Source organism: Zonotrichia albicollis, unplaced genomic scaffold, assembly GCF_047830755.1.
Source record: "Zonotrichia albicollis isolate bZonAlb1 unplaced genomic scaffold, bZonAlb1.hap1 Scaffold_90, whole genome shotgun sequence".
In the NCBI taxonomy this organism is placed as follows: domain Eukaryota; kingdom Metazoa; phylum Chordata; class Aves; order Passeriformes; family Passerellidae; genus Zonotrichia; species Zonotrichia albicollis.
The window spans coordinates 100,593-123,679 of record NW_027428463.1 but is presented as its reverse complement, the minus strand read 5'-3'; the positions used below and the strand labels follow the sequence as shown (position 1 = coordinate 123,679).

The 23,087-nt window shown below is 37.1% G+C and overlaps 2 protein-coding genes across 18 annotated transcripts in view; one reads left to right on the top strand and one right to left on the bottom strand.

Moving 5' to 3' along the window:
• LOC141728107 (N(6)-adenine-specific methyltransferase METTL4-like) overlaps positions 1-5,347 on the bottom strand; it is a 52,643-nt gene extending 47,296 nt beyond the window's left edge. For all 14 annotated transcript variants that reach the window (XR_012578799.1, XR_012578798.1, XR_012578796.1 and 11 more), the window contains exons 1-3: positions 5,210-5,347; positions 3,321-3,835; positions 2,552-2,614 (exon numbers count right to left, since the gene is read on the bottom strand). Coding sequence is in view for 2 of the 14 variants with exons in the window: in XM_074534453.1 (XP_074390554.1) it covers positions 2,552-2,614; positions 3,321-3,749 (492 nt within the window). In the remaining 12 variants the exon portion in view is untranslated. The remainder of the gene's footprint in view (positions 1-2,551; positions 2,615-3,320; positions 3,836-5,209) is intronic.
• On the top strand, positions 5,302-22,851 carry LOC141728106 (kinetochore protein NDC80 homolog). 4 transcript variants are annotated; one of them, XM_074534450.1, is made up of 17 exons: positions 5,302-5,441; positions 7,160-7,383; positions 7,901-7,987; positions 8,741-8,864; positions 8,992-9,164; positions 10,364-10,466; positions 11,277-11,366; positions 12,640-12,733; positions 13,852-13,958; positions 14,770-14,914; positions 15,207-15,412; positions 16,600-16,752; positions 17,025-17,114; positions 17,931-18,023; positions 19,519-19,649; positions 20,020-20,122; positions 20,477-22,851. In XM_074534450.1, the coding sequence occupies exons 2-17, from the start codon at positions 7,283-7,285 to the stop codon at positions 20,597-20,599; spliced, it is 1,923 nt and encodes a 640-aa protein (XP_074390551.1). In that variant the 5' UTR covers positions 5,302-5,441; positions 7,160-7,282; the 3' UTR covers positions 20,600-22,851. The 4 variants fall into 4 exon arrangements, with proteins under 4 accessions (XP_074390551.1, XP_074390549.1, XP_074390553.1 ...); XM_074534448.1 differs by having other exon boundaries at positions 5,318-5,537; XM_074534451.1 differs by lacking the exon at positions 5,302-5,441 and adding an exon at positions 5,666-6,006.
• The last annotated feature ends 236 nt before the right edge of the window (positions 22,852-23,087 follow it).

The following is a 23,087-nucleotide window of genomic DNA, read 5'->3' as shown; positions in this document are numbered from 1 at the left end:
GGGTAAGCACGGCTTAACACGCTAATGTTTCAATTGTTGCAGTCAACATTACCCTCATGCTAAACCCAAAATGAGAATATTTGATGTTTTCCGACCTATCCTGACCAGGCTGGAAAGGACAAAGCAGCTGCATCTGGGTGCAGACATTTGGGCAACAGATCTAGCTTTAGCATTCAATATGTTAACTCTGGGGCTTTTTAGAAGTCTTAGGTTTATTTTTCATTTGCAGCACTCCCAACTCCATCAACTGTGCATTAGCTGTCCAGCTACCAAGCAGAAAACTAACTCTATCCCAGCCAAAACCAGGACACCACACTGTTGTTGGTTTTCATGTTTTGGTAAAGTTACAATAATTAGAATGCTGGAGAAAGAAAGAGTGATAAACTACTGAATAAAACATTTCAGACAACAGATGTGGAATATCATTGTTTCAACCAAACACAAATTTCAAAGCAATTATCTGAAGTTTAATTTAAAATTCTAATTTAATTTCAAGTTACTGTGCCCATGAACATCTTTTTAATTAAAATGTATACTGGGATCTAAAAATCAGTAATTTTCCACATTTCAATTCACTTCATAAAACAACAGTTTATGCATTTTACAGTCATACAGAAGTACCATCAGTAAATCAAATTAAAGTATCAGAACTCAATTTTTGCAACTTTTCTAAGTGGCAAACATCTCAAATAGCCTGTTAGTCAGTCCAGGATGACACAAGTCTTGGATGTATTTACACTGTCATTCACCTACTGGGGAGTCAGCACCTCCGCTTCACAAAATTTAGAGACCCATTTTATTCCAAATCATGGAGCCTTTATGAGTTTTGATTGTCAGTGAGGTGGGTTTATCCATTTGTCCATTGTCAGTTACAGGGGCTTTATTAAAGCCCCTGTAAAAAGCCATTATACTGTGGTTTCAAAAGCTTCTGATTACAGAATCTTCAAGATTACAAGAGGGCTTTACAAAATGCACTTTATTACAATTCCCAGATTAGTGGAAGAGGAAGAAAAAGATTTTTTTTCATAATTTAATAACGCCACCTCTAGATATCAGACAGTACAGAGTTATAAATTTTTAGTACCTAGGTTTGTGATAAAAAAAGCTCATATTGCTTCAACAGAATTAATAAACATATCTTCAGAAATTATACCTTCTTACATGCATGTGTTAATTTACAGATGGACAAAGTCTTGAATATGAAGCAATCAAAGCAGGCAGATTTAACAAATGGCTGCTGAAGGAGTTTAGCGTATTTTGTACTCTTCCCTATATTGACACTGACTGAAATTCATACATGGATTCAACAGCTGAAATTCATAGATTCACTTGCAAAAACAAAAAATTGCGGTTGTTTGGATTTATTTTTGATGAGTCTACAGATATAAATAAGTGTCAAAATAATCTGCCTTAACTTGCAGAGGTATAACCTTTAATAACACAAATTTAGTAAAAACCCAATACTTTCTAATCTGTGAATGATACAAGAGGCTAACTGGAGTCACTGATTTTTCCGAACTCTGTATCTTCCACATATTCACCAAATATCACCAAAGTTACACATACCTCCAAGGAATCAAACTTCTTTTTTTAATTTCTTTCCTTATTTCTATTGTTGAATGATTTTTTAGCCTTTGTGTTTTCATAATCATGTTGATGCTGAACTTCAAAGTTTTCTCCTTTAAGGTGATTCTGCACATGCACAGCTTATTCAAAAACATAATCACAGGACCTCTACACTGTATAAGCAAGTTTACACACACACATGTTTACTACAAGACTGTTGCTATATAAAAGAAAAAAGCATAGTCATCTAAATGTAGTTCAGGCAGAACAGATTTAAGCAAAAAGCCCAATATGATTAAACTTTTGTCAAAGGAAAGAAAGCAAGTGTAGTTCCTAGTTCAGGTTCACATTACTATTTGGGAAAGCAGTAAGAATACATCAAACATTACCTACAGATTGCATTTCTACAATTCATTACTATGTTTCAGTGTAATTCAGTTGTATCTTCGCCAGTACACAACAGACATAAGCATACAGACTTGAATTCAAATTCATTCATAATGTTTTAGTAGGACAATATAAAATGTCAGAGAAAGATTTTTTTTTTTTTCAATTGCAGAATAAGATATTTTGAAGCACATTTGGTCACAAAGTGTTGAGTAACTCCAGCACAGTGTCCTGAAACACTGAAAGCTTATCTTCAGAACAGGTTACGATGCCAATTTCAAATCAGCCAATTCCTAACCTTCAACTCATCACAACACAATATTCAGTTGTCTATAACAGTCCAAGTTACTATATGAATGCAGCTTCCAGGTCTTTCTAATGTCTCAGATGCAAGTTCACATGTATCCACATAGAAGATCCATGCTGTAAGCACAAATTCAAATGAGGACTGGAGAGACTGACCTTCCTTTCCCTTTCCTTCTTTTCACCAGTGGAACAAGCTACAAAACCAGAATTTGTTTGCAACCATGCCCTTCACTCAGCACACGCCCAAAGTCAGGTAGCAGGTACTTGTAAAATATACATTTTTCCAACTTACCTTTGAATGGTATTCCAAAGCATCCAGTTCACCTTGGTTGAACACACATTTCCTTCTATGTTTCTGCAGAATTAGCAAAAACCAACAACAAAATCCATATCATTCCACAGTGAAATAAAAGGGGAAAACACATCAAAAATACCTGAATTACAAATGAACTCTAAAAGCAGAAGGAAGTTTCCTGTTTTTCTATCACAAGTCAAATAAGCAAAAAGATCTGAAAATACCTAACCTGCTGCACGCTTTCACAAGGTACATAGGCTTAAAACTGTTTTAAATTATTCATGGCACTAGAATCTGAAGGCACCTAGTGCACAGTTTGTGCTCATGCCTCCTTCGGGCCCATACTAAAAGTTTCAGCTGCCAAGGGCAGTTTACCAATTAGAGAAAAAAATTAACTATGTCTTCATGATTACATTTATTGGCTTAGACAAGTGACTCTTATTTTCTTTTATCCGTATGGAACAGTACTAAACAACACTGAAAGTAAATTCATACTGTCCTTCCCAATTTGATAATCTGCACAATCTCAACAGCTACCACAGCTTCAGACTGTGTACCTGACCACAACAAGTGTCAGGAGATTTCAGGAGCAATCCACTGCTTATGAGACACAGAATGCACATTACTGACATGAGGGACACAGGAATATTCTCAAAAGTTCCCACTCTTCTACACTACCTAAAAAGACTCAGGTATGCAAAACCATATTAGTAGTATATTATTTATCAAGGGATTACTGTAATTTACTGTGTTACAGATAACATACCTTCCTAGCAGTGGCAAGAGAATCTCCAGTGTCACTCTTTGCTCCTTCTTGGTATTCCTCTCTGTTGCTGTTGGCCTTTATTTCTGTCAGACTCACCTCAGGGCATCCCTGACACAGCTGCTCCTCAGGAGCTGCAGCTATATAGGGCTTAGAAATATCAAAGAACTCCTCCCGAAACACGTATCTCATTTTTGCTCTTTTACCTTCTGTTTCTACAGCATTTCCAGGACAGTAAGAAGGACCATTGCTTGATGAAGGGGTGGCAGCAAAAGTAGAAATACTGTGACAGTCTTCAGTAGATGTGGCAGAAGTACTGGGAGTGACACCACCAGGGTGTGCAAAGGAGTCACAGACCTCATAGCCACACTGGTTGATGAAAGAGAGATGATCCACAAGCCATCCCACTGCCAGACGATGTACCACGGACATCGTAAGTCCCCTTTTCAGGATGAAAAATCAGCTCCCTGAAACCATGGCCTTCATCAACCATTTGCTCTTCCTGGAGCAACCTCCTCCTGTGGGAATTTTTATAAGAATTCACTTTACAGAATTATCACTGTTTAATAAATTAGCACCTACCTTCTGACAGACATTTCCATGCCCACACAGGGCACACTGTTGAAACTCCTGACTTCATCTGCTTTCCCCATTATGTTCATCCCTATACCACTACTATTTTTATAGCAGCTAAATTTTACACAACTTTTTTATACTTTTATACGGTATGCACTTACTCTTTTTAACAAGTCAGAAAACAGCCCTATGACCCACCAATTAAGTCTAACACTATATGGTATGTGTGTATATCTACACACTGCATATACACCACATATACATGCATTTACACTACATGTCTTTACTATATATGTTACACACACGCTATGTAGACTACATATATACTATTTATATGCACATGCTATATATACACACATATGCTATATATATATTCACACATGTGAAAAATGCCAATCACTTGCTTTTAAAATTTTAAAAGTTTAATAGTAATAAAAATGGTTATAAAAATAGCAATATAATTAGAGTAATAATTATTTGGACAATTTAGATTAGGACAATATGAGACAATAGAAACAAAGAGTTACGGATGTCCAGGTACCTCTTTCTGGGCAGCATAAGCCCGAAAAAGGACAGCCATTAATGAAGGATTAACTCCTAAAAACAATAACCTGTTGCATATTCATACACCTCATACATGACGAATAAATTCCATTCAAACACAGGATTCTGTCTGGTCATCGTCAACTTCTTCCTCTCAACCCTAACTGGCATCTTCATGGCTGAGTGAGGAGGGAAGAAGTTAGAGAATTTATTGCTCTCTTATCAGGAGAAACTTTCTCTGAAAGATTTAGGTGTCCTGTGGCTGCTATCTCGCTGCAAGTCCTTTCTTTAAAAAAAATCTTACATAGCATAGTTTCTATTTTAACATTTTGTTATAACCTAAAACTACATTTAACACACTACTTAAGCAAATTAATACAGTATCACTTTCTAACATAACACATATAATACTCATTTTAATATTTGCGAAAAGCCAATCATAAAATATGCATTTTTCACACACATAAGCACACACATATATGCACATATACACACTATAGTTATATATACGTGCATACACCGTATCTACACACACACAAATATACATATATATACATATAGAGACATAGATCACTATGACAGCACCCGGGAGCAGTAACACAGGCACAAGGGCAGGGGCAGCCGCGGCCCCAGCGCTGCTGAGGCCGGGTGCCGACTCCCATCCCCGCGGGCACACAGGGACCGAGAGCTCGGGCTCTTCCCTAGGAAAACTCTCGGCGGCTTGAAAAAAACCCGGGGCTCGCCGTGGCCGGCAGCGCCTGGCAGACACTCACCGTGGGCACATCCAGGTCGCCGTCCAGCCATGGCCCTTCCCCGAGCCTTTCCGGGGGTGGAGCCTCCTCCTCTCGGTTTCCCCCGCTCCTCCTCCGCTCCGTTTCCCCCGCCCCTGGTCCCCGCCCGCGGCGCTGCCCGGCTCGCGGCCCCGCCGTGACGCAGTTCCGTGTGACGCCTGGGCCACGTCCGGGCGGGCGGATTTGAAATTGCGAGGAGGCGGCGGCGCTGGCGGTAACGGCAGGGCGGGGAGCGGGGGGCAGTGGCAGTGGCAGCACCCTCACTCCTTCACCCCCTCACCCCCCTAGGACAAGTGTCCGTGCGGCGGCGGTGAGTCCCGGGCTGCGGGCTCGCCGCTGAGTCCCCTCGGTCGCCTTCGGTGCGGTTTAGACGCGCTCTCAGGGCGAGCGGGTGGAGCTGGGCCCGGCTTTGCCGCGCTCTACGCTTTCTTGGTTTTTTTCTTGCTGGCATGTTGGCTCTGGCAATCTGCTCTTAAATCTCTGCTCTTTCAGAGTCCTGCCTTTTGTCAGCAGCTGTGTGGCCAGCAGCACCAGGGCAGTGACAGAGCCCTGTACGCGGCACTGGTGAGGCCGCATCTCCAGCGCTGCGGCCACGTCTGGGCCCGCAATTCATTGAGGGGCTGGAGCGTGTCCAGAGAAGGGCAACGGAGCTGGGGAAGGATCTGGAGCACAAGTCTCCTAAGGAGCGGCTGTGGGAGCTGAGGGTGTTTAGCCTGGAGAAAAGGAGGCTCTGGGGAGCCTTATCACTCTGGAACCACCTGAAAGCAGGCTGTAGCCAGGTGGGGGTCGGCCTCTTCTCCCAGGCAATAAGCGAGAGGACACGGTGTCAAACTGCACCAGGCTTTGGTGGGACAGTTGGAGGAATTCCTCCACAGAAAAGGCGATTACACACTGGAATGGACTGCTGTCGTGAATGAGTGTGTTAAGCTTGCTCAAACAACCACCACACATGCCCAGCGTAGTGGTGTAGTCAGTGTCCCTGGAGCTGTATAAGAAAAGGCTGGATGTATCACTTAGTGCCATGGTCTAGCTTACAAGGTGGTGTTTGGTCATAAGTTGGACTTGATGATCTTGCAGGTCTTTTCCAACCTAATTGATTCTGTTATTCTAGAAGCTAATTGCTTGCTATGATTGTGAAAATTCATTCTCTTTGTGGTTGGTCCCAGTTAAAGTAATGGAATAATGCAGATTACTTCCCCAGACACAGTGAAAAATGCTGCCCTATGAATTGAGCTTGAGCTAAACTTCTGTTGTGGTTTGTGAGCAGTGGAACTGGAAGCAAAATGAAGCAACAGTTTATATTAATAATGTGTTTTGGTAACATCTGTAATAGAGGGAGTTTTTATTAGTTATAATTCAGTCATTTAAGCCCATCTCACAAATAAAGTAGAACGTCTTTAGAGGGCAGAAGCAGGCAATTTTTGTGACTTAATGTTTTGTGAGTTCTGTTTACTTCAAATTCCCCCTTAATGCCACAGGGGATAATGGTCTTAATATTCCAGTTTGATTTATATGCTGCATGCATATTCTGAAGAGAGCCATAATATTATCTCAGAATAGGTTTTCCAGTTATTGTGCTGTAATACTGGGAGATCAGTTGCAGAGGAATGGGCGGGCTCAGGACAAGAAGCTCAGGAGCTGATGTACAGCAGAAGCGCTGTAAGCAGTACTGGTGTACTCGTGGTAGTGTGGCCTTTTTCCCAGTGGACTGAAATGAAAAATTTCTCAAGCTCTTTTGCTTTTGGGACCTGTAGGTCTGAAATGACCAAATGTAAAGAAAGACAAAACAGTAGGTTTGGAAGAAACACTAACACTTTTTATCAATAAAATGGTTGATTTAAAGGGCTGTGGCTGCTCTTATATATTTGAGGATTCTAACACAATTTTTTTTCTTTCTTCTTTTTTTTTTTTTTTTTTTGGTCCAATGTACAGGTCTACTTGTTTATTCTGAGTCTTTGGAAAATCATTGTGGCATTTAGAAAAGAAAATACCCTTAGGTCCTGGATTTTCTGATACTGCTGGAATACTGAGGGATTGTGGTTTACAGCAGTCACAATGAGGCGAAGCTCAAGTATTGCTGGAAGCAGCAGTCGACAATCTATGATGGCACTGAGAGTGCAGGACACCAACAAGATGGGTCTTCAGACACCTCAGATGTAAGTCTGGCTAGTGATGTTGCTAAAAATAAGTATATAAAACTAATTCTGAAGAGATTTATTATAGTGTGTTTGAGTGTGAGTAGCAACTGAGGGGAAAAAAATAAGACAGTGAGAAGAAGGCTCCCTACAGCCAAGGGTGTTTGCACATGTGCTCCAGTTTTGCAAAAATACTTCCTTTCTGTATGAAACATGACACATGTACTTGTGTCATGTTTCAAATGTAACACTTTGTTACGTGTTTCTGAGGAGATAGCTGGATGCATCAGTTAACCTTTCTAAGATGTTGGGGGATGAAGGTGCTTAGGAATATATGAGTGTTTGTATCACTCTTGTATGAGCTATGTATGGTCTATGCAGGGGTCTATTCCTATGTCTATTCCTTTTAAATATTCCTTAAATATTGTAGATTTTATTTACAGTCTTGTACTATAATACAAGTACTATAAGAGCTACTTACTATAGCTCTTGTATGAATTGGTAGAAGTAGTCACTTGAAACTTTTTGTGCTCCTCAGGAAGGACAGAAGCACCTTTGGGAAGCTGAGCATGAACAAACCTACATCTGGAGCTTCAGAAAGAAAAGTCAGCTGTTTTGGGAACAGGTATGGATAGCTTTTGTTGTCTGCACTGTACATTAAAACAAAAATGATCCTCTAATTTTGGTAATTTTCTTTCTTGACAGATTTTCACTATAGAGAATAATGGATCTGAGGCAAGCTGACCTTCAGGTCTGCCTTCCTCCAGTCCTTGATCACTAAACAATAATGCTGTGGAGTAGGAATTGCTTTGGGAGCTTTATTTTTTTTTTCTTTTGGGAATGATGTGCACTGCAGACCTTAAGAGTATCTCAATACATTTTCTTGTTTAAGAAGAATGACATTGGAAGTATACTCTGCATTAGTTTCCTCTCTCTGATACAAACTTTCCAAAACTCTATAATCTTTCTACTTAGCTCATGACTTTCTGTGTTATGGGTATCTTCTTGGTAGTACCCCATTGTTGCAGAGGTTATTCCTTTTAAATATTCCTTAAATAGTTTTAGAGTTTATTTACAGTCACCAACTTTATTTTTTTTCATCTTTGGGGTATTTTTCTGCTCTCTAAAAGTTTATTTCTTTCAATAAAATGAAGAAAGTATTCATCTAGGATGCAGTAATCTTTGTTGTACTTATGGCATTGTGACTTCCAGGTTGATGATGTTTTTCCAATGACCTTAAACAAAGAGAAAACTTCAAGTATCACTTTTTATAACAAATGCAAAGAAAACAAAGCTAGCAGTTGTTGTGACTTAAACATGAGGAGAGTTCTTCTTTCTATGTATTGTCACAAGGCCTGTATTTATTGTCTGTCCCTAGAGTGAGTGGGGCTGGAGGGTCACGCAGCAGCCAGTACGGTGTGTTTGGGACAGAAAAGATAAAGGATCCCAGGCCCCTTCATGACAAGACATTCATCCAACAATGTATCAAAAAGCTTTGTGAGGTAACATATTAACTTGTTCTGCATGTATGTTATGAGGTGTAAAATGTGCTAGTCAAAATGGTTATTTCCCTTGGTTTCAACTATAAATTTTATTTAGTGACTGGTATTCCGTGTTTCTTTTGCACAGTTCCTTGTTGAGAATGCTTATGCCCACAATGTTTCCGTGAAATCACTACAATCTCCATCAGTTCAGGACTTTTTAAAGATCTTCACCTTTATCTACAAATTCCTCTGCCCTTCTTATGAACTGCCTGACTCAAAATTTGAAGAGGAAATTCCCAAAATTTTTAAAGACCTTGGGTAAAATGATTATTGTTAGTTTCCTGGGCTGAATAGATATGCTATGGCTAGAAATTTAAAAGCTAAGAATTCTGCATTGATAGTTGGGGGGAATGGATAGGTTTATTTATTCAGATGAGACTCTAAAAGTAAAATGTTGTGATTGCTTTGTTTCACTTTTGTTTAATTTAACTCTAGGTTTACTCTCTGATTTTCAGCATCTGCTATACATTTTATATTTGAATTTACAGAACTATAAGCTCTGGGAATCTTGCATTGTCATGTAAAATTTAATTGATTATTTGTATAGAACTTTGGAGGACAAGGCACAATTTTCTTTTACAGACCTTTCTGTTCATTTTGTTAGAATCTAAGAACTAAAATTTCCAGAATTTTGGATCAAGACAATTTAATTTTAGTTTAAACAAATTTAATTTAGTTTAAAATATGTTTTCCTGCAATTTTTCTCATTCTGCTTTCAAAGCAGAATGTGGAAATAACAAAATTACTGTTGAGGGGCGACAAACACTAAGTAGCTGAGTGGTTTGTTGCTGAATTTGTTCAGTGTTTGAAATCATTAATGCCCCAACACTGTCTTGGAAAGAAAATCCTCTGCCTCTTGATAACTGTGAACTTTCAGTCTCATTAAAAAAAAAAAAAAAAGGGAATGTATACCCATGATGGTGTCAGAGTGCCAGGGCTCCTTAAATGTAGGTGCAAATCTTTTTTGTACACTTCTCAGCATTTTAATAAAGTTTTGTTTTAATCTATAACATTTGAAACTGCTGATATAGCTTAAAATGTTGAAAAGGATTACACTCTGCTGCACCAAGGGTGTAATTCTGGATAAAATTACTAATTCTGACAAGTCACTTGAAGTTTTGGGAGTTCAAGGAGCGTCTGGATGACACTCTTGATCATATGGTTTAGTTGTAGGCAGTCCTATGAGGAGCAGGGAGTTGGATTTGTAGATCCTTACAGGTCCCTTTTAAGCCTTGATATTCTATGAGTTGCAAAATGAGAAACCCATGATAATTGAATAAAATTGTGCTGTAAGAACTCAACTAATTTCCTTTGAAGTATAGTAGAATTGAGTTTGCTCTTCCTTCTGTGCGTTCATCTACATATAAAAATGTGCTGCTGTATTTTCAAAATGTGCTGGTTTGTTTTCATCACTGTCTTCCACAGCTATTAAAAATGTATCTTCTTTGGCTGTACAGGTACCCCTTTGCTCTGTCAAAAAGCTCCATGTACACTGTGGGAGCACCACACACCTGGCCTCAGATTGTGGCAGCTTTGTTTTGGTTAATTGATTGTGTCAAGGTAATGTTTGTCTTAAGATAAATATTTTCACTTTCCAGGCTGGAATGTTAGTTTCAATACAGATTTAGTACATATTTTCTACAAATCTCTTTGTTTAACATATATGTTCTTAGCAGTCATCTGGGAGCTGACCCTTGGCCTAATGTTTTAGTAACTTTTAAAGTGAGCTTTTCATGTTATATTATGATAGGTTTTTTTCTTTACATGTATGCACTGGATAAATTAATGTATAAGAGGAGGTGGCAAAATGCTGATCTGTACATACAATAAACGTGAGAAGTTAATCGAGTATAATCACTGAATGGAACGTGTATCTCCAGCGCAAATGTTGTGACATCTGCCATTCTCTCCTAAATTTGAAATCTAAGGATGGAATTTTCAATTGAAATTGTTCAAATGTCCTGTGATTCTGATACAGAGTGGCAAGTTTTCAGTTAGAGTGGGGTGTTTTTTACTTAATTTTGGTTTTGTTTGGTTGGTTTGGGTTTTTTAGTAGTCCTAACTGTTGTTGCTGCCAACTCAGGACTGAGCAAAATTTGGCATCTGTGACAGAAGTTGACCACTGCTGAATTGAGCGCCCAGGAAAACCCTGTCCTTTTTTGCTCAAAAGACACAAGACAATTTGGCAGTGTTGACTGTCTAGTTCACGCCTCTTTACCTGTGTGTTTAGTCAACTCAACACAGGTTCATTCCAACCTGCTTGCTGAAATCCTAATCCAGTGGTTCTCTGCTTCTTTTCACGAAAACTAGCATGGAAACTAATGGATGTCTTCATATTTGCTCTTTGTTGTGTGCACCTCTGCTTTTCAGCTGTACAATGCGATCAGGGAAAATGCACCATCGTTCGATGACAGACAGAGCTGGGGAGGAGAGACAGATGATGGAATTGTACATAATAAGGTATAATAAAAAGGAAATTAGAATCAGAATTGCTCAACTGGATTTTGCAGTGTGCTGTAACAACACAATTTAATTACAGTTTAGATTGCTGGGTCATGTATTTATAGATTCTGTTCCCTTTTATATTCACAATGCTTTCTAGGAGGTAGAGTAGTATTGTATAAAAAACCTGATCAACTATTTCCTGAGCAGGTATCATGATCAGTCTATTGGTGTAGACTGGGTATTAAACAAAATATTCTCTTTATTTTATATTCACCTTATTCTACAAGTATATACTGTTCTCCTTTGTAGAGAAAGGGCATCATTATGCTGTTTATTGTTTTAGTAGAGTTTCTGATGTATTTTCCTTTAGCACTCAAGACTTCTGAGGTTAACTGCAGTGCAGTGTAAAGACCGTGACTTCATTCTAAATATAGTGACTTGTGCCAATATCTACTCAGTTTACTATGTAAAAATTGGTTGTAAAGTTTTATTTCTGAGCCACAAAATAGGGTGGCAGTATAATTCGAGCTCTTAATCCAACAGTTTGCTTTCTTTTTAATTTATTATGGATTATTAGTACTACTCAGATTTAACTCGGTGTTAAATCACAGCAGGTGTTTGGAGAGGGTTGCATTATAAGCTAAAACACTTAATTAGAAATTGCAAAAAATCAAGTAAAATCATAATTTTGGACTAAGGTTACAACATGATGGTTGGCAAGTAACAATGCTTTTAAACTAAATGCGTTCTTCTACATTGGCACTTATGCATATATATATAGATACAAAATTCACAATGCTGGTGTAAATGCTTCTGAAGCATCTGTGACTTAGTGTCTAGCAAATTCTTTTTGGGTAACCTTTCTTTAATTCTAGATAAGAGTACTTTGAGATCTACAGATCTGAATTTTAATGGTCATATTTATAGAAAAGGTCTGTTAAACAGACCTGCAGTTTCCATAAACTAGCCTGAGAGAATCATATGCATCAAGATGAACAATTCTTAAATATTCTACCTACAATCTTTGTTAAATATAATTGTTAAAAATACAGTATTTCCAGACCTTTCTTAGTGTGAATTATAGTTGTCTCCTTCTGCCTGAATATATAATCTGTTGACATTCTATGTTCAAAGGGAGGAAAAAAGTTTAATTTTACAAAAGTACAATCGAAGCATTAAAGATATTTTTGATGTCTGTTTAATTCAACTGATTGAGTAGCTTTAGCCTATCCAGACATTTTACAGGTCTTGGAATTGTTGAAATGAAAGATTTTTAAATTGTTTTCAGCTTTTCATGGACTACTGTGTGAAGTGCTATGATCTTTTCATGAAAGGGAGAGATACCTTTGAAGAGTTGGATGCTGAAGTCCAGTCAAAATTAAGTAAGTTTTCAAATTTTAAGTATTCAATTGTGTTACCGGTTTCTTTTCTCCTAGCATCAGTTTGTTCAGTTTACGAGTGAAAGTGATCTAAGGGAGTCTGAAATACCTAAGTATGTTTCAGTTACTTCAACTTAATGCTCTCTTTATGTGTATTTTTAGCAGTACGGATGGATAGATCATGATCTGCTATCAGCTGTAGCTGTGTCACCTGATTTTTTTAATGTCTTTGTCACAGAAAACCAGTATATGATTCTTCAGATGTGAACTCCATCTATGCAGATGGCTCTTGTTTCTGTCTGGAAAAGTTAACAATTAAAAAAAAAGAAAATTATTTTCAGAGGATGCACAGCTGACAAGAAAGTTCAGCTTTTGAAAGATCTGAAAGCAGTCTGCAAGAGTTCCAAACTCTATTGTGAGGATTCTGTGTGTGATTCAGCATGCACCTGTGTTTGTCTTCAGGGAGGTAGAAAATTATTAGGGTTTTTTGACTCACTCATTTCACCACCTGCAGAAATACAAACACAATGTGAGAAAAGGAAGAAAAACATTTCTTACTTTCTTTGCTCTCCTATGAAAAGCCAGACCTAGAGCCCTTTGCAAAATGGAGCCATCAGTTGGAGAGGAAACAAGATACCACACTGTTACTGGATATTGGGAAAAAATAATCATCCCATTTTTTGGCAGAGCCAAATTAAGTTAGGGAAAAGATGACTCAAGAAGCAAGGAAGTATATGGATAAGAAAGAGGTTGTTAAGTAAGTTTGATTTGTTCTAGCTTCACAAGGTAGTCCTGACTTGTATACTCTCCTGTGGTGTGGGCTGTATGAGAGTTTGGAAACCCTTACCTCTTGAGAGTGACTTTGACATGAGAACTCTTTCTGACATAAAGACTGAGAAACCCATTTTTCTTCTTGTTTGTTCTGGGGTTTTTGCCTGGTTACATTTTAATGAAAGGTTTTTCTGGTAAGTTTCTTGGTTGTTTTTAGTTATTTTTTTAGTGTAAAATAATTATCCAGATAATGGGTATTTACTGTGCTGAAGCTCAAGTTCAGATACTCAAAATAGGTGGTGATATTGAGATAAATTTGTAACTCCACTCTCTCTTCTGCTCTCCCACAGAGGATTTATTTAATATAGATCCATTCCAGATGGAAAGTTTAGAAGCTGAGAACAAAAGACTTCAAGAAGAGATTGCAAGACTAGAAAAAGAAAAGGAAAGTGAGCCGGTTAGTAAATTGTGTCTGTTTTTATGGTGGAGTTGAATTTTATAATATCGACAATTTCTGAATGAAGATACTTATGATACATAACAAAGGAAAAAATTTCAGTGCTTTGAGATTTTAATTAGGCCAGACTTTTACAGACTCTATACTATTAGAGAACAAGGCTTTTTTCTGTGGAATCTTCAGTAACTATTTGATAATGTGCAGGTATTTACAGGTAATAAGGTCTTATATTGACTGAAATATCAATAAAATACTTGAACCAAATTTTTTAATATAAATTTCAACCTTATTTTTTTCAAGTGTGTTGGTATTCAAATATGAGGCATGGGATTCAGTGGTAACAAATATATTGTATGGAAAATACTTTGCTTGAAAAGCTGGATTCTGCTTTTAATAAATCCTGAGTTTAAAAATGGGTTAGTGGCTGTGCAGGTGGGAAATTGAAATTGGTGCCAACTGTGCAAAATCTGCTGAGCTTATTCCTGGCTTTCCATGCCCCTGTTTCATCTGCCCTCCATGTATTATTAGAGTTAAGTTGTGGACTACCTGTAGTACGAATTGTCTAAAGCACTGTCTGATGCAAATGAGAGACATAATGCTGAAATGCAAGAATCTTTTCAGCCTTCTTTGCTGTTATTTTAAAGGTGTCTTGACTGGACTTAGCTGTCACAGGGATAAAAAATTATTAAAGTTCTTTAGTTTTATATTTGTGCTATTGATATTGATCAATTACTCTACTGTCTTATCTGGAAAGTGAAATCATTATTTTATATTTATCTAAGAGTGGTTGTTCTTTTCACCCATTTCCTAGGATCGTAGAGTAACGCTACGAAATGTGAAATCGTCCCTTCAAGCAGACGTCCAGAAATACCAGGCTTATTTGGCTAATATGAAATCTCATATATCCATCCTTGATCAAAACCTGAAAAGTGTTAATGATGAAGTTGAGACAGCAGGTAAGGAGGACTTGATCACAGTCAGGACAGTGAAGCTAGAAGTAGTCTTCAAATAATTGGAGTTCTTAGCTTGAGAGCAGAGCAAGGTACTTGGAGTAGCATGATGCTACAAATAAACTTTCCAGAATGGATTGCTAATAAAATTATTTTTTGTCTAATACTCTCTGTACACTGGAGTAATGAAATGGTAATGTTATGTAATAACTGTCATTTACTCATACAATACAGAGGTGAGGTTTATGTATATAGGCTGGTATTTTATGTCCATTTCACAAATGTTTTATGTACTTAGGAGCAGAAGTAGAAGCCATGAAGCAGGAGAATGCCCGGCTCCAGCACATCTTAGATAACCAGAAGTACTCAGCTGCAGACATTGAGAGAATAAATCACAAGAGAAATGAGCTGCAGCAAACCATTAACAAGCTGAATAAGGAGCTGCAAGCAGAACGAGATCAGATGTGGAATGAAGAGATAAAATATGCTAGGAATAGAGACGCGGTATGTGAAAACCCCACAACACTCAGAGGTGGCTGCCAGTTTTCATCATGCAAGCTTAAAATTGGAGTCTTGATAATTTCTTTCCTAAATAACCTAACACCACCATACGTGTATCTAACCAAGCAAAACTGACAAGAATGGCCTCTGTTTACAGTACCTCTGAAAAATGTTGCGCTTTTTTCCCTTTTTCTGTTTTGCACTTAATGAAAATGTACTTTTTTCCTGCATCGTAAGAGATGTGTCTAGAATATGAAGCATGGTCAGCTGGCACTGCTGTAGCATTAAGAGCTTTGATAACATTAGCATGCCATTGCTTTGGTAACACAAGAAATTGCAGGCTAATGTTAATATTTCAGAGCAAGGAAGTAAGGCAAAACTAGTGAATTTGAATCAATAGCTTTGCATGCATTTAGGCCTGATTAGTTCTTTGTGTAGCAGTTGTAACATCTTTCAAGGGCCAAGTTCAATCCCTTCAAACAGAATGAAAAGATATAGTCCTGTAAGTGATGGGATTTAAAAGCTTTCTGCTTTGCCAATTGGAGAACTAAATAAAAAATTTCAAAAATGTTTGGTAGGATCACCCTTTATCAAGCACTTTTATCAACTTAAATCCTCAGGTGCAAGTATGAAGCATATAAAACCGGAAAAAAAAAACCCTGGGTTCTTTAACGTTTGCATTTAATAGCACTCATTAATTAGAAGTTAAAGCATTTAATAAGCTTTGTTTAAAGGCATGCTCAAGTTAGTTTGTTGTTAGGATGTGTGGCTGTGTAGCATTTCCTGTCAAAACTAATGAGAGAAGGCATATTGACCTTATAACTGATCATTTATTTAGTAGTATTTTCCAGCACGTTTTTAGTTCCCTATCAGCTAATTCTCAAAAACTTGAGGCAGGAAAAATTATGGCAGATGAATATAGAAAACCACAGGTGAAACCATTCAGTGTTCTCAGCCATAGACACTAAGAAACCTCAGTGTGCAAACTCTGAAAGAATCATAAACCAGTACCTAATGCAGCAAACTGCTGTACTGGCATTGCATACAGCTCTTGAATACTGTGGGGTAGCAAGGAATTATGGCTACAGAGAGCAACTCAGGAACTTGTTTAAAGTACTATATTAATACTTCTTGCTCAGCTTTTCACTTGTATCTCTTCTATGATTTGTGCCCTTTTCTCCTCTGAGCAGATTGAAATGCAACTGGCAGAGTATCATAAACTGGCTCGAAAGCTGAAATTAATTCCCGTAAGTGCTGAGAATTCCAAAGGCCACGACTTTAAGATTCAGTTCAATCCTGATTCAGGACCAAATTGCCTAGTCAAATACAGAACTCAGATCAAGGTAAGTAGAATCAACACTGAAGGCCTTAGATACGACTCACAAAAAAAATGTGTTTCTTTAGGAATGCTGGGAAGGTCTCTCAATCTCACAATGAAATGTCATTGAAAAGCTTGTTTGATGAGTCACCATAATGACATTGTAGTATGTGAAAGAGATTTGGTATTGGAAAGTACAGGAGCCTAAAAAAAATAAAAGGCAAAGATGTATTGGGGTGCATCTTGGTTCAAATTAGAAAATTGCATTTGTTCGATCTTCTTGTATACGTATAACAGGTTCCCCTCATGGAGATCATCAACGAGACTGAGGAAGAAATTAGTAAAGCCACTCAACGGAAAATTACTCTGGAAGATACTTTGGAACAGGTGAGTTAGTTAATGAAGATTAACACTAAGATACCAACCTTAAAACCTTATCTGCCTCTTTCATTCACCTTTTTGCATAGTTAAAGTGTGATGTGTTGGGTTGGTTTCTTGAATTACTTGGGGTTTTTCTGAGGACAAGTAGAGGGGGAGAAACTGTGAGAAAACTGCTTTTATTGTAATGGAACCTAAAAGTTTTTCTAAGAACTGAGGTCTTTGTTGGTTGAAATATCGTGTATTCCCTGAATTAAAGTTTATGCAGCTTACATATACTTGACCACAACCATTGCAAGTATTTGTTTCTACTAAGTTACCCATTCCAGTTGATTGTGTGGCTTACTATCACCGACAAATTGTCATCAGGAAGATTTTTAGTACTATTGGATTTGGGACAGATTGGATTTGGGACAGATTGAAAGAAGGAGAATTTTATTTCCTCGTTCTTCTGCCTTCTACCTGAGCATGGTGTTATGTGGTATGGAATGTCCTCTTGGCCAGCTGGCCTCACTATGCACCTTCCCAGTCTCTTGCCTATCCCTACCCTACTCAGTGAGGGGCCCTGGGAAGCATAGAAAGCCTTGGAATGCTGTGTTAGCACTATTCAGCAGTAGCCAAAACTTTGGTGTGTTACCAACACTGTTTTAGCCCCTGATCCAAAACAAAGCATAACATAGGCTGCTATGAAGAAAGATAATGCCATCTCAGCCTAGCCTAGTTTAATTGTTTAACCTGTTTAACCAGGTGTGGTTTGTGATGGCATGGATTTATATGTTGGAATTCTTTTTGAACCATACTTCCTTGTTTATGTTTTCATCCTAGGTGAATGTAATGCTAGAGGACAAGAAACGCAGTGTGAAAATGCTGACAGAAGAAGCTGAAAAGCTGGATGATCTTTACCAGCAGAAGCTTAAGGTAGAACTTCTTACACCTTGATGACAACTTATCCTTAACGATACCCTTATCCTTAATTTTTGTATTTATCGATAAATTTTTGGGTTGCATTTTTGTTTGGGCTTCTGCCTCTGCCTTCTTCCTTCCCTCTTAGAGGATTTTTTCATTCTTTTCAGAAAAGTGATTTGACTGCCACCTTAACTGAATCAATTTTCACTTTCTTGTAAGAGAATCTGGCATCATACTGTAGCAGATCCTGTAAATCATAAATTCCTGCATCCAGTAATAAAAGCAGCAACAATCATCTGACCTCAGGATGTCTCCGGGCATGTGCTTGAAGGAAATTTTAGGATTAACAGAACCTGTCTTGTCTAATCAATTTGTATATAATAAATACATTTACAGTTTTCAGTAAACATGTTTAATCAGCTTCTGTAAAAACTAAGGAAAACATTGACCAAAAGCATGTTAAATTGTTTTAATGATCTCAAACTGTTACTTCCTTTAGCTTCCTTTGCCAGCACAGGAGCAGTCCCTATTCTTTTCCCCACTTGCAGTTCAGCAACAAAACATAGCCACCCTCTCTGTTAACTGAGTGGCTATTTTGGTACCTCCCAACTTCTCTGACAACACTGCTTTAGTGGGACTGTGGTGCCCTGCAGAAAAATGTTCTTTGAACTACGCCAATGTTTACCACATATGCTCCTGTAAATCCAAACTCCTGTGCTATAGCCATGAAACAGGGCTATTTCACTGCTAATACCAGCTGAGGCAGGTGTATATATAGGTATATAAAGGCAATTAATTTAGTTTCTATTTTTCAAAACCACAGGACATTTAGCTTTTGATCTGTGCTTTTGCATATACTTTTCTCTAAAGTTAAGCTCATAAAATACACACTTGCCACCAGACACTTAGTCATGTAATTCCTCTTCTAATTTTTAAAATGCTGTTTGTAAGTCTTAAGTATTAAAATTATTTTTGAAGGATGATGTTTCAGTAATCTATCAAAATTGCATGTTGAGTTGACGTCAATTTTGTTTGGTTTTGTGGACTGTATAGCATCAACAGTGTCATTCTAGAAGAGATGATTTGGAATTGTACTCTTTCAGACAAAAAAGAAAAGCTATTTTCTTACTCAAATGTGGTTGTATTTTTAACCTAGAAACAGTTGTTCATAATGTGCCATTTCTAAGCTATTTAGACTATCTAAACAACACTTTTTGAGCTTTAACTCTGAAGGGAAAGTAGCTGCAACACAGGCCTTTAAATGTGGTTAAAGGAATAAAGAGATGGTTAGGCTTATTCTGGGATGGGGATGATACAGAAAACAGCTGAAACTTCAGGTTTGGGAGGGATATCCTTGGGGTTTTTTTCAGCTCTGAACTTGGAACTATTTGAGTGAATTTTGAATTCAAGTATTAGGATACAATCAGGTAGTAGAAAGAAAAAAGGAACCAAATTATACCTGAGAGAGGCCATTTTTTTTTTTTCTTCTCCTTCCTTATGACAACAGGAGATAGAAGAAGAAGACAAGAAATGTGCAAATGAACTGGAATCGTTAAAAAAGCATAAACAGTTACTTGAGAGTGGTGTCTATGATGGGCTCAGTGAAGCTACAAATGAATTGCATGATCACCAAAGACAGTAAGGCTCCTAACTTCCATGTCTGCCTTGTTTATTTTGGTTTTTAAGGATAAAGATATTTTCTTGAATGTAACATAAAGTTGTTTCAGCAGGTATCCATCTCAGTGTGTTAATTTCACAAGTTAACAACTGAAAGATGTTTCTCCTCAACAGTATTTTGCTAAAATATTTGTCTGCTGTATCAGAACTCCTGTTTTCCGCATAAGGGTTTTTCTTTGAGTATTAATATATTGTAACTTGGTTCAAATTAATACTAATGGAAAAAAAAGTATGGCTAAACGTGATGATAAATCAGACTTGAAGTGATTGTTTTAAATGTCAGGAATTCTCTAATTATGGACACGATCTTCTGAGTATCTTTACCTTTTAGATATCAAGTCGTTTTGCTAACAACAACAGAAAAGAAGAGAAAAATTGATGCTAACTTGAGTCGTCTTATAGAAACAGTTGCTACTCATATAGAATCTATAGTGGTAAGCTAAAATTTGATATTCAGAATTAAATCTCTCTAGAGACATTTTGCAGTTAAGCACTTGGAAATTAGATCTTACTCTTTCTAAGGAAGTATCAGTTATTTAGCTGCTACTAAGTCTGTAGATTCTAGTTAAATTTTCTGACAAAATCTTTGGTGTAAATAATCAGAATTGATTGTTAAGTTTCAGCAGTAATATCCTGTCAGGTTAAACCTGCTTCTGATAGATGTCTTTCAGGAAAGTGTTTAACTGAAATCAGTTAACCTATGCAATGACTGCTTAAAATGCTTTAGCAGAATCAGGAAAATACAGACTGTGACAGAGCTAATAAAGCTTTCTGTACCTCTTTTCTAGAAATACCTTGATGAACAGAAGGAGAGAATATACAGAGACGATGAAGAATTCATGCCTGAAGATCAATTGTCAAACTTGACCAGCATCCTAGACAGTTATAAAAAGAAGGCTGAAAGTGTCTAATCACTAGAAAGATGAAGATAAAAATGTTGCATTTCTGAAGCTCTCATATGGGGCCTTCTAAAGGGATGGGTACTTACCTTTCAGTGTTTAGCACTGAAACTGATTTAAGTGGAAGAAAGAAATTTTGTTTTGTTGACACAAATACATTTAAGAATTAAACAATATATTTGCATTTTCTTAAATGCTTTGCTCAGACTTTGTACTTTCAATAGCATATCTATGTGTTTAGGGCACACGCATCACAGACAGTTCACATCCTTCCCCAAGCCTTATTTTACTAGCAAGACTAAATGTCAGTGTCTGTCTCCTGCTTGTTCAGTTACCTATGAAACTGCACAGAGACACCTCTTCCATGAGTAAAAAATCAAAACCTCTCTTGATAAGATTAGTCCTTGTATAGTAGCCTTGTAAATAATCTAGAAAAAGAAACACAGTAGTTTGAAAACCAAGCTTTGTCTTTAGCTGCTCATACTCCCAGATGAAACTTCACTGAACTTCTTGAATATATATACCAGAGAAAGCTCTAAATAGGACATCATATGAATTCTAGCTGTATATCTAATCACTTGTAGGTCTGGTGCATGTTAGATACATCAAAATGGTCTAAAATATCTGTATTCTTCTTGTTAGGCCGGTTGGACAGATTTTGATGTTTCCTCAGGAAAGTAACAGTAAAATTAGTGTATGGGCAGCTCTGGTCCAAATACTTTAAAGAAAGTGGATCAATGGTATGTGAAAGTAGTACGTTTTTATCTATTCTGTGTATAATTTTGTGTTAAAAAATAAATAAAACCCAGCATTCATATCTTGGATAGTTTATGATGGTATTTCCTATTAAAAGCATTGAAGTATTTGAGTGTTGTTTTTATAGATCAGACATTTAAATATACAAAGATAAAAACAATTTTGCAGTTATTTAAAGGCATTTAGCAGCTGTTAAATAAAGAAAGCTGCTCCTTAATTCTACAATATTTGAATGCAACACGGATCCCTAGGATATATAACAAAACTTGAGTTAGACTATCTAAACACAGATTGAATTGTCTAATTCTAGGCTATTTTTGCAGAATGACTTTAAAACTCAGTTGTTCTTAACATAATGTGTGAATCTTCTGGCCCTGGTAAGAGTATTTTGTTTCAGATATAATATTGATGACATTATTTAAGCTTCTAATTTTTTGTTCCTTTTTTATACTCCAGAATTCTAATTTGACAGCTAGAAAAGTCTTCTGATAGCTGGGAAGTTTTTATGCTTTCTTTTGTTGTCCTCTTTTCTCTTATCTTTACAGACTTCCGTTTTGTTTTCTGTAACAAACTAGTCTTTACTACATCCCTGTTCCTTCTCTTTAGATGTTTTTTCCTTTTGTGATCTCTTTTAAGATTTTTGTTATCTAAAGCAAGGTAGCAATCTAATGGAGCAAAACTGAGCTTTTGATGAGAGCCACATTCCTTTAAACTATGTGCTTATTTAGGGGCGATGCTCTCTCTTGACTCCCCCATACCTGTTTATCTCTGCTTCTATAACTGACCTTGTGTTTTTAGCATCTGTAGGTTCCTTGCCATGTGCAGCAGTCAGTTCATTAAATGAGAGCAAAATAAATGGCATTTCCAAGGGCTTTATATTAACCCTAATGAACATGGGTCAAAATCAAAATCATGATGCCTTTGCTTAATGCACTGGCCAATGTAATATTCTGAAATTAAAGTAGTCCAAATAATTTCTAAAAATTAACGTTAGTATCATTGACAATGTGTTTTTGTTATTGGTCTGTCAGTTAACCTAAACTGCCTTTAGAACTACCTCAAATTTGGATCCAGGTTCTGTAAAATACTGTAGGGCTGTGTGTTATAATCCACCAGATCAACATCAGGCAATGTTTACTTGGTACTATGTCTTCATAATTTAAAAATTGAGGGAATTTTTTAATCCTCGTTTAACATGTTTTCTCTGTGATATTGAAAGTCAGGCAGTTGTTTTTGATTTGTGTTCTGGAATATGGCTTCTAAATTTAGGCAGTAGGCACTAGAACATAATTACTGCTTTTGGTTTTGTTTCTTCATTGGAATATAAAGTCTTAATGAGAAAGTACCACACCACCTGTACATTTCAGTAGTATGAGTAATTTGTAAATGTTGGCTCTTGTATGGATCCAGTTGCCTCATTTAGTGCTAGTATACCTTTTGTACAGTTTAATGTGCCAATTTTTGTATTCTTACACTCAATAAAATTTCTTATTCCTGTTTGTATAAAAGACTGATCCTTACTGCAAGTGTAGAAATATGACATAAAATCCCAATCATCTGACTTTCCTTGACAAACTACATAATCATTTTAGCAGCAGGTACTAACTCCCTGCCTCTCCTTGCTATTGTACATGCATTGTGTAGAGGAAAAATAAAATGCAGAAACATCTTCATGTAAGTTTTAGAGGAATAAAAATTGCTTTAACCTTTTTAAAAATAGATTGCTATTTAAAAATTCTTAGGA